Genomic DNA, 9720 nt, shown 5'->3' with positions numbered 1-9720 from the left:
TATTCATCACTGAAATGGAAATTGACAGGAAAAAGGTTTGAAAGGTGTAACAGGAGGAAAACATTGCAGTTGCACTATTAATCAATTGTTAGGAGAGGGTGGAAAGTAAGATGGAAGAAAGAGAATATGAACGGAGATACAGTAAAAGGAATGGAAGGGGTTGCAGCTGGGGGCCGAAGGGATGCTGCAAAGAGCTTTGAGTGTCAACATTTGCCTTCCTCCAATTATCAGTCTTTCATGAAAAAATCTATGGGTCTAGAAATACCTCACTGGTTGATTTAATTATTCATGATAACAGCTGTAACAAAAATATTAAACTTCAGAAAATGAGTTGAGGACAAGCTGGTGATAATATTCACAATACCTGGAAATTAAAACTCACTGAACTCAATGATGCAAATAAAAAACAATTTTACTCCAAAAATTTATTTACAGAAAAGAAAAAACCTGTACACTCATGAAAGTATGTCACTACCAATTCATTTAACATGGCACAATGCCAGATGACTAGACGAAAAACTTTTAATCACGTGCCAAAACTTTATACAGGAGAATTTTGTCAACATATTTTACAATAAAACCGGGTTTTTTGCTTTTAAAAAATTCTATGCTATGATTTATTGAAAATAGAAATGTCAAATATATCTTTCAAATCTGTATTTTTAAGTAAAGTTCCACCAATCATACCCAAAAATAACAACAGTCCTATGTGTCGGTTTGCTCGAAATTTGTCTCCGCAATCACTTGGGTTGTTGATGTCCAAGGTTCTCACCTGTAAAAAAAAAAAATAAATATTATTTGCACACTAGGTGAGTATATAGTACTTAGTACAGACAATAGGTGTGAGAGTTAAAAGAAAGAAATTAACAGTACAGTAATAGAAAAGACAAACTCAAAGTCCTCATTAGGACATCTGTGCACCACAAAAACAAACAAAGTCCTCATTAAAACATCTGGGCACTACAAAAACAAAGTCCTCAGTAGGACATCTTGGTACTACAACTCTACAACTCTGAGGGATTTGTTCATAAATTCAGGTAAGAATTGGAGCAAGGTGAAGTTGGATAACTAGTAAGAAGACACAGAATAGAATGGATTGAGGGGTTGAAGGCAAATGCAATGCAACAGGGGCTGAAGAAGTGCTAAGAACATTTAGTACCAACTACTCAGTGTAAAAAATACAGCACATACTGAGTTGTATTTCCTTTAAGGGAACTGCAGAGAATCTTTTGTTGACTCACTAGAGAGTCTATGCTCAAAAAATACATATCAAAGTTAAAAGTGGCAAGAAAATAAGCTATATTTACAGAAAGTGTAAAAAAAATAACACTCGCTAAAAGAAAACTGGCAAATTTTGAACATTGCATTGTTGCCATGGTTTATGGGTACTGACAAGTGTGCCTTTCATGGCTCACTGTGGATGGTACTAATTTTCTCGCACCAATTTCAACCTCATGCGAACAACTCCTTTTGGTTGGTGCTACTTTTCTTCGCTAATTTCCACCTCAAGAGAACAATTCCTTTTGGTGGGTGCTACTTTTCTTTGCCAATTTCCACCTCATGACAGCATTTCCATTTGGCAAGTCCCATGAGTCTCTAAATATGACTCGGTGGTCTTGGTAAAGAACACTGGGGATTGGTCTACATGGGAGAAGTCAAGTTTCCCATGGGCACGAAGCTACCAGGAGCCATAATGGTAAAAGGAGGTGTTTATGTCCTAATGACATCAAGGATGTCTTCTTGGTCCACTTCCATTCTGATTTGAATTTCTGCTACTGACAAGAGGACAAACTGGTGCACTCCTTGGAACTATCCCTTCCACTATACAAGAACAACAAAAAATGGTGAATATGTTGCCATGTTCACTGGCAACACAAATCTACCAAAAGCATACCCATATTCAGATCATCTACACTGTTACTGCAGCTTCCCTGACATGCCAGAAAGGTTGCACCGATTCACACCACTACATAAAAACAGAACTAAACCCCCAATGGCAAAAAGACCAATAACCAAAGAAAAAAGTTCTGGTAACCAAAAGATTAGCAGCAGAGACTTGACACCAAAAATGGCAGGAAAGAAAGTTAGGATATGCAGACAGGTGAATGGCTGCATTCTTGCCCCTACCTGGTTACATCTTTAACTACCTTTTTCAACAAGCTTCAACAACTAAACAAGCATGCACCAAGAATAGTTGTACTGTATATAAAAGACAAAGGTTTGTATTCTTGTAGGTACAAATGCTGTAAATACATACTGCTATAACTTCCAATTTCTACTTTATTTTGGAGAGAAAATACTAGTAAACACTGTACCTGGTTTCCAATGTGTGCAGCAGTCCCAATTACTGTTAGGTAATATGGCCATGCTAACTGGGCGTTGTAGCCAGTTACCACTAGACTGGACACCATGGCCAGGGCAAACCCACTCAACCACCGCTGAGTTGCATCACCAAATTTCAAAGCAGTTGATTTAATACCAATAATAGCATCGTCATATTTATCCTGAGAAAAAAAAAGTTTAAACACTTCTATAGGTATTATAAAAACAAATTCCCTAAATTAATATTCATTTAAGGTTCAGATACAAGATATAATTTAGAGTACATTCAAAACTTTCGGTCAATTTCTTTGGGGTCGTTGTCCATGAGATATCAGTCGTCCAAGATAAAGGGAAGAACTAGAAAATGTAAAAGTTGATGAAGAGACACCATGTCACTGGATAATCTGAAGTGGCCTCAGCAGTATGGATGCCATCACCTTGTTCTTCCTTTCATCATGCAAGAAACCCTCTTTCTACCAAAGGGCTGGACGGTTGGGGTAGGGGATTGAAAAGATAGAAAAAAAAAACATGAATATTTATATTTTAAAATTACTTCTAATAGGTACACCTTACCTGATGAGCATATATTGTGTCATATATAAGTGTCCATGAGACACCAGCAGCATATAGTGGGAGACATATGCTCCAGTCGCAAAAGCCATGAATTGCTGACCACCCGAGGAGAGCGCCCCAATTGAATGTGAAGCCCAGCATCAGTTGAGGCCAGTACGTTACACGTTTCATAAGAGGGTACAGAACTATGAGGCCTGTGGAAGCAAAAGCAAAAGAAAATAATCTTGTATCTGTATTCTCTTCAAAGCAACAAGCCGCACTCTACAGAAAATATACCCTAAAACAATATGCAATAAGGAAAGAAAACCTTTGGAAATGCGGGTAAAAGAATTTAGCAGAGAAAATCCACCACTAAATCTGCATGAAGAATGGAAAAGACAAAAAGGTGGATATATTAAAAAAATACTGTATTTGAAATTAAAACACAGTAGAATAACATCATTCAAGTTCAGTAAATAGCATTTCATTAAAAACAATCAAAGAGGTGAAGTCAGGGTGATTACAGTAATAACAAAAAAGAATGCTGTTAATATCAATGAAAATCCCACTACAGTTTTGTATTACCCAGAGGATCTATATACTTTACTGGTACTGTATTATGACTTTAAAAATATACATGAAAACACGACAAATAAAAATATTTATGTCTCACATAACAATCAAAAACATCAAACCCAAAGAAAATAAAAAGTATCAATTATGGTACTGGTAACAACAATTCAATAACTTGTATAAAACCTCCTCACAAGTAAACCTTAAAAAAACAAAATTACCTAGTGAACTGGCACCAAGGACTATTGAATAGAAGTTCAGTTGGAGGAGAATAAGACAGCCTATGCTGAGTTGTGTGGCTAGGAATACCAGAGCATCGAACATGCTCAAGGCACCACTTGCAAGTGGGCGACCTGCTGTTCTTGCGACCTGTAACATAAAGATGATTATTAAGTAGATTAAGGAGTCCAGAGTTAAAAATATTACAGCAGTCTAACTAGACCTCCATGTCAAAATCTTAATTCTCAAAGGGCCTGCTAGAAAGACTTATTTTATAGCATAATTGCAGTTAAAAATAATAAATACATATTTTCAAATTTCAAACTGCATGCATAGTGTACCCAAGGTACTTTGCATTTTTTTGGACCTTTGCACTTTACAAAATTCATTGTATAAATACAGTAACTGTACTAGGCTTTTATCTTTTTTCTGTTTCTCTGCAATTTTCTGTTGTCAGGTAAAGAAATGTGCTGATCCCATTTGTCAGCAGTATGTCACTGCTAGATTCTTAAAAATAAACAAAGCATGTAACACGACATATTAAACAAGAGTAGCAAATTCTTACAGTGATGTGGTGAAAGCCGAGATTCAATTCCATTCTCACTTGCCAACATAGGAAGGGTCCAAAGACCAGATCATTAGCCGCCTATGTGAAATTCTGCATTATTCAAGACTTAGGTAACCTAACTTAAGACTGTGCTTAAGAGTTTACATTACCACACTGGAAATGCAGGAGTGCTGCTCACATTTCCAGAAAATTTATGTGACATGAAGGTCATCCTCCTGCATACACATATGAAGCAAACAAGCCATTCAGGAGAGCACACCAACCCTCCTTCAAAGAACAGAAGCACCTCCATAGGTAAGGAGCTCAAAAAGACTCCCACAATAGGATCAGTCATCCAGCCAGCCTGTTAGATCATTCTTCACCTTCTGCTGAGAGGTGCACAGAGTGATGTAAGATTTTATGTAGGTAATCAGTGCTGCCCCAGACACCAATGAAGCAACTGCAAGTGGAGAAGCCCACTAGGGATGAACTTCTCCAAGAACTGCTAGGAAGACTCTACTGCTAGTATACTGACTGGCTTGCCCAGGAACATCTTATGCTCTCTGGCAGAAGGTCTGACTTTCCCCGTTTTTCCACACCCACAGAACAAACTGAGAGGAGACGATTCTGATCCTGGGGCAAGTGTGCTTCAGAGGAAGCCAGGATCAACCACAATTACCAAAGCAATGCAGAGGGCATATCTCATGTGAGTGGACTCAAGCAGTGAACACTCACTTGAATACCTGTAGGGAGGTCAACAGCAAATGATTTTGTGAAACCTCTTTTGCAAACAGATTGTGAATGACATCTCATCTTATCTGCAGACCGATATGTGAGGAAAGTCAAAGTTCTTATTGACAAATTGCCAAAATATTGCCTTGTCCTCTTTGGAGAAAATTAATGTTCACAGCTGAGTAGGTGATAACCTCACTTACTCACTCACTTATTGCTATTTAACCACTTGTTATCAGGCTACAACAACTGAAGCACCTTGCCCTGAAGGTATATCCGTATTAAAGACAAAGGTTTGTATTCTCGTAGAAATAAATACAGCAAAAGATCTTGGTCTAAGTGGGTCTTTACAGGTCTAACACCCATAAGTTTGCATTTAATTAAAAACTGAAGAGTAAATGTTTGTAAATAAACAAAAGTCTAAGTGTACATAACAAAGTGAGAGCTAAAGAAATCCAGTACCTACTGAAAAAAATAAAAAAGAACAGAACTTGCCTTTCCATCATAATCTTTGTCCCACATGTCATTGATGGTACACCCTGCTCCTCGCATCACAATGGCCCCAAGTGCAAAGAGTGCTAACATCTTGATGTCTGGAAGACTTCCTGGAGTTGCTGCCAACACAATACTCCATCCACAAGGCCAAAACAAAAGCCAGGATCCAATGGGTCTATCAAATCGCATTAACTGAAGATATGCACGTAATGTTTTTGGACACTTCAACACTATTCTCTGGGGCAGAGTTGGCTTTAACCCATAATCCAGGCTAAGGTCCGCTGCAAAGGTAGGTTGGGTCTTTTTATTTTGATCACCTGAATTTTTATCAACAGCTACACTGGATTTTGTGGAAACACTGGCTCTATAGAATTTATGAATATCTGACAACAGACGTGACTTTTGGGGCAGTCTAGAGGGCCATTTATGATGATAATACTGTTGTGTAGTCTGGTACCAGTGATGGGGGTGTACAGTACCACAAAAACATGTCTGCTTCAACAGCCAATGGTTAGATACACAACGCACATGGCCAGTAGTCCAACTGAGTGAGGAGTCACTACAATGAGGGATGTGTCTTGACCCAAAATGGGCCACTCCTCTCACCATCCATCGCAAAACAGACATCCCTCTTTAAATCATCTACTGTACCTGAAAGAGAAAACAATCCTTACAAAACTGCAAAGCTACATACATGTACAGAGAATAACAGTGATTCAATGTAATTTCTTACTTGGATCTAAATACAATAGAGGCTAGACTTCAAAACCATGGCTTTGCTGATTTGTCACTTTTTATAATTTTTAAAAGTAAACAACTTTGTTCAATAGTAACAAAGAGATGTTTCATAACCCAACAACACAGCATATTACAATTAGCTTTGAGAATCATGCAACTTTTTGGTTCAATGTTGTTTGCTATACAGCAGCCATTGTTGAGAAACCATACATAACATTACACACAAAAAGAGATATACTGAAGGAATACATGCAGGTAGATGAGGGGCTGGGGACACCCACCTTTCAACTCACTTGCAAGGTTACTTTTCCTTTAGCACCTGAGAAAAAATTGGGTTGGTTTAAAGTGTGGCTATGATCAACAGCTTTGGATAATTTTTCTTGTAAAGTCAATTGCATTCTTCCTTGATATACAAACCTTTTGTCTTATGAAGGAGTAGTGTCTTTGAGTGAAAGCTGGTTTGGTCAGAGAATATTAAGAGGGTACCTGAAAGTATGCACACTAAGTACAGAGTGCAGGGAGGGAGCACCCATCACTCACTTGAGTGACTATCACTTTTTCCTTTATCTATGGAGGCCAAATTCAGGCTGGTTAGAGGAGGAATATTTTGCTTGAGCCAAAGGTTTCTATACCCAAGAAAAATACGAAATTTTAAACATACAGTAATGTGTATTTTATCTAGACATACAAACCAAAACCTTTTTCTACTTGAGTATTCTCAGTTTCAGCTTGAAACGGCATTGAAGCTTGGTAACATGGTAGTTAACTGGTGGTATGCAGGTGAGTGAGTGGTCAGATACCACTCACTCATAACCCCACACTTTTTTCTGGCATCTGAGACCATGCAGGGTTGTTTGAGGTGGATTATGATAAAATGCTCTATTTGATATTTCAAGGGAAAATAAAAATTCTTAAAATTTGTATTTGTTAAGACACACCATCACCTTTTATAAGGAGCCATACTCCTAAGGTGGTTCATTTCAAAGAAATGGCTGGCAGTGTCCCAACTCCACCTGGATTTGCAGGTTAAAAATGACTTAAGTAATCTCCTGTATAGCCTAGCAGGAAGACAGTCTTGAGAGTGACATTCCAGTCTGAACCCTCCATCAGGGGCTCATTAGCACCTGGGTGAGGTTGCAGGACATGAATGTCACTTCCCATCTAGAGGCCTGAGTTTGTAAGGTGGGCAAAACTGCTCGGAGCGCCTCAAGAACATGGATACCTCAGTCAAGGCAGAGAGGTTCATGCCCCTCAGCTAGAGAACTTGTGGAAAGCGGAAAGCATTGCTGTGTTACAATTATAATGGAGACGAGTCGTCCCCTTGCCAACTAGGACAAAGTTAGGGTGTGATGAATATATTTCACTTTTGTGACTCATGGCTGATTGGCTCCAAGGTCAGGTTCAGGATCTGGCACCCTAGGTTAGGTTAGGATGCATCCCTGATTTTATTCTGTGACTAACAGTGTGCACAGCTGAGTAACAGTCAGTGACTTAGGTTAGGTTAAGGAAGGTACAGTCAAGATACATTCCTGAAATTGACCTTGTTATTCATCTACAATGTGTTTTGTGATTTAGGCTATACTGATTACACAAATGATCCATGTATTTTTCCAACTGCTTAACCTATCTTGTGAATTCTCATCATAATACTTTCAAACTTCTATAGACACCTACCAGTAGGCTATAGGCTAGGCTATTGGGCCGAGTCCTGTGCACAGACCAACCCTGACTCTGGGCCTAGCCTAACCACTTGGTAAAATACAAAAGCCTGGACTACCTGATATTGCTTTTGCTGCAACATCAGCCTAGTCTAGGAAATATCGTTAGTAATTCCACAGTCATCTTGAAGTTGCTGTCAAAATGCAATGACCTGAATTAATAGCGCAACTGAGCTACACTTCCGAGAAACATTGAATTTTTTCTTTACACCATTGAAAAATCGACGTCAAATTCGTTCGACGCACGTGAAAATACACCAGAAAAAACACAGGTTACTTAATCAGTTTTAGAATTCCTGTGCAATTGTAGACATTCACCAAGCCAGGACCCTTTCACCGGCAATGATCAAATCTAACCCACAGCTACGAATAACCGTTTGGCTGGAAAACCTAATCAACAAGCATTACAAGTAGGTTAAGGCCCCACATCACAAATATAGGCAACGTTTCAAATTACTTTCACAACGTTTGTGCCCGACGTAGCTACGGCAATCCTTTATAATTGAGCAATACCACTTGAGACCCGGCCCCCACCAAAAAGCAATTAAAAACAAATTCCTTACATTTTTTTTAAGCTACAGGTGACTTTCGTGTTCTGCGCTGCATGACTTTGCGTTTAAGGGTGATTACTCAGTCATACGGCATCGCAATCGGGCTTATCTGTGCTTTCGTAAAAGGACTGGCCTGAAGGCGGTTACGTAGTGTCCATGAGGAGCGCTATTTCGTAGACATGCAGCGACTTTCGCCGTTCTTGTTTACATTTTTTCCGCTACTTCGCACCAGGTGATCGTCCTCTTCTTCTTCTTCTTATTCTTCTACCGGGTAAATTTACTGAGGATTCTTACTTCACCTACTGTATGCTTCTTTATCCGGTCCAGCTCCTCCATGCAGGACCTATAAATTTTATTTTTATTCAAGCACACTTTTGTAGTGGTATCCGTAAAAGCGCACGACGTCCTCAGTATTAAAATTGTTATAAATTCTCTTGGCTTTGTACTCGAGCAACTCGTTTAGTCTAACTAGTGCGCTTATGGTTGCATTTTCTGATGTGTGCCTGTTTTAGCATGCAAAAAAATTTGTTATTGGATCACCTTTATCTGTTTTTATAAATCTCTGTTTTTATCTTGAATTACGTAAGAGCTTTCGCTTCTGTAGATGTTTGCTCGGCGATTTAATGGTGTATATGGCTGCCACGTGAATTTTTGTTGATCCTAAATGATAATTAGCATGATCATTTAGATTATTATTGATGGTCATATACTGGAGTAAAAACTCCAAATGATTTTGTAGGTGAGACGTGAATTAAAATCTGTCCTCTCGATTAGGCTACAATTACAGAACCAACTTGACATTCTTTGAGTAAGCAGTCACGTCATCATCCATTTTCATTTTGGGAGGTCATCCTATCTGCTCGCATTTGGTCCGTCTGCCAGAATGTATTTATGTGTTAGTTCCACTCAGTAGTTTCCTCGAATGTTTTGTTGTTCTGTTTCATAACTGTTTTGGACTGATATTTCATTTATTTCTTCTTAATGTCTCTTTTCGTTAATCACATCATTTCAGTTCTTCGGAAAACTTGTTGAATAATCCTGGTGCCGCGTAATGAAATAATCAAAGGCCCATGCTCCTCAATCATTATTGCATCATGGCTTCATTGATGTATGAATGTCCATGTTCATGTTCATATTTATGCTTTCAATGACGTAAAACCAAATCAGTCTACCAGCATCATCAACAACAACAACAAGAATTCAAGTGTTTCCTCCAAACACAAGTTACGCTATCTGAAGGTGCATTGAGTTACGACAACGATAAAAAAAAATG

At 38.6% G+C, this 9720-nt stretch overlaps 1 protein-coding gene across 2 annotated transcripts; it reads right to left on the bottom strand.

Moving 5' to 3' along the window:
* Positions 1-410: 410 nt before the first annotated feature.
* Positions 411-8713, bottom strand: Coq2 (ubiquinone biosynthesis protein COQ2, mitochondrial). 2 transcript variants are annotated; one of them, XM_067097578.1, is made up of 6 exons: positions 8460-8713; positions 5441-6091; positions 3669-3816; positions 2896-3089; positions 2316-2504; positions 411-772 (listed from the first exon to the last, which is right to left on the bottom strand). In XM_067097578.1, the coding sequence occupies exons 2-6, from the start codon at positions 6065-6067 to the stop codon at positions 611-613; spliced, it is 1320 nt and encodes a 439-aa protein (XP_066953679.1). In that variant the 5' UTR covers positions 6068-6091; positions 8460-8713; the 3' UTR covers positions 411-610. The 2 variants fall into 2 exon arrangements, with proteins under 2 accessions (XP_066953679.1, XP_066953681.1); XM_067097580.1 differs by lacking the exon at positions 8460-8713 and adding an exon at positions 8354-8448.
* Between the last annotated feature and the right edge of the window lie 1007 nt (positions 8714-9720).

The sequence above is a fragment of the Macrobrachium rosenbergii genome, chromosome 54 (genome assembly GCF_040412425.1).
Source record: "Macrobrachium rosenbergii isolate ZJJX-2024 chromosome 54, ASM4041242v1, whole genome shotgun sequence".
NCBI lineage: Eukaryota > Metazoa > Arthropoda > Malacostraca > Decapoda > Palaemonidae > Macrobrachium > Macrobrachium rosenbergii.
The sequence above is the reverse complement of the archived record's forward strand: the minus strand, read 5'-3'. Positions and strand labels throughout refer to the sequence as shown.

Bases quoted from the DNA above. Each gene is read 5' to 3' on its own strand.
- Coq2 (XM_067097578.1), bottom strand. From the start codon at position 6,067: ATGTCTGTTTTGCGATGGATGGTGAGAGGAGTGGCCCATTTTGGGTCA. The intron at 3,817-5,440 runs GCAAGTTCTGTT...TTTATGTTACAG, and splicing joins ACAAAGATTATGATGGAAAG to GTCGCAAGAACAGCAGGTCG. The intron at 773-2,315 runs GTACAGTGTTTA...TTTTTTTTACAG, and splicing joins CTGCACACATTGGAAACCAG to GTGAGAACCTTGGACATCAA.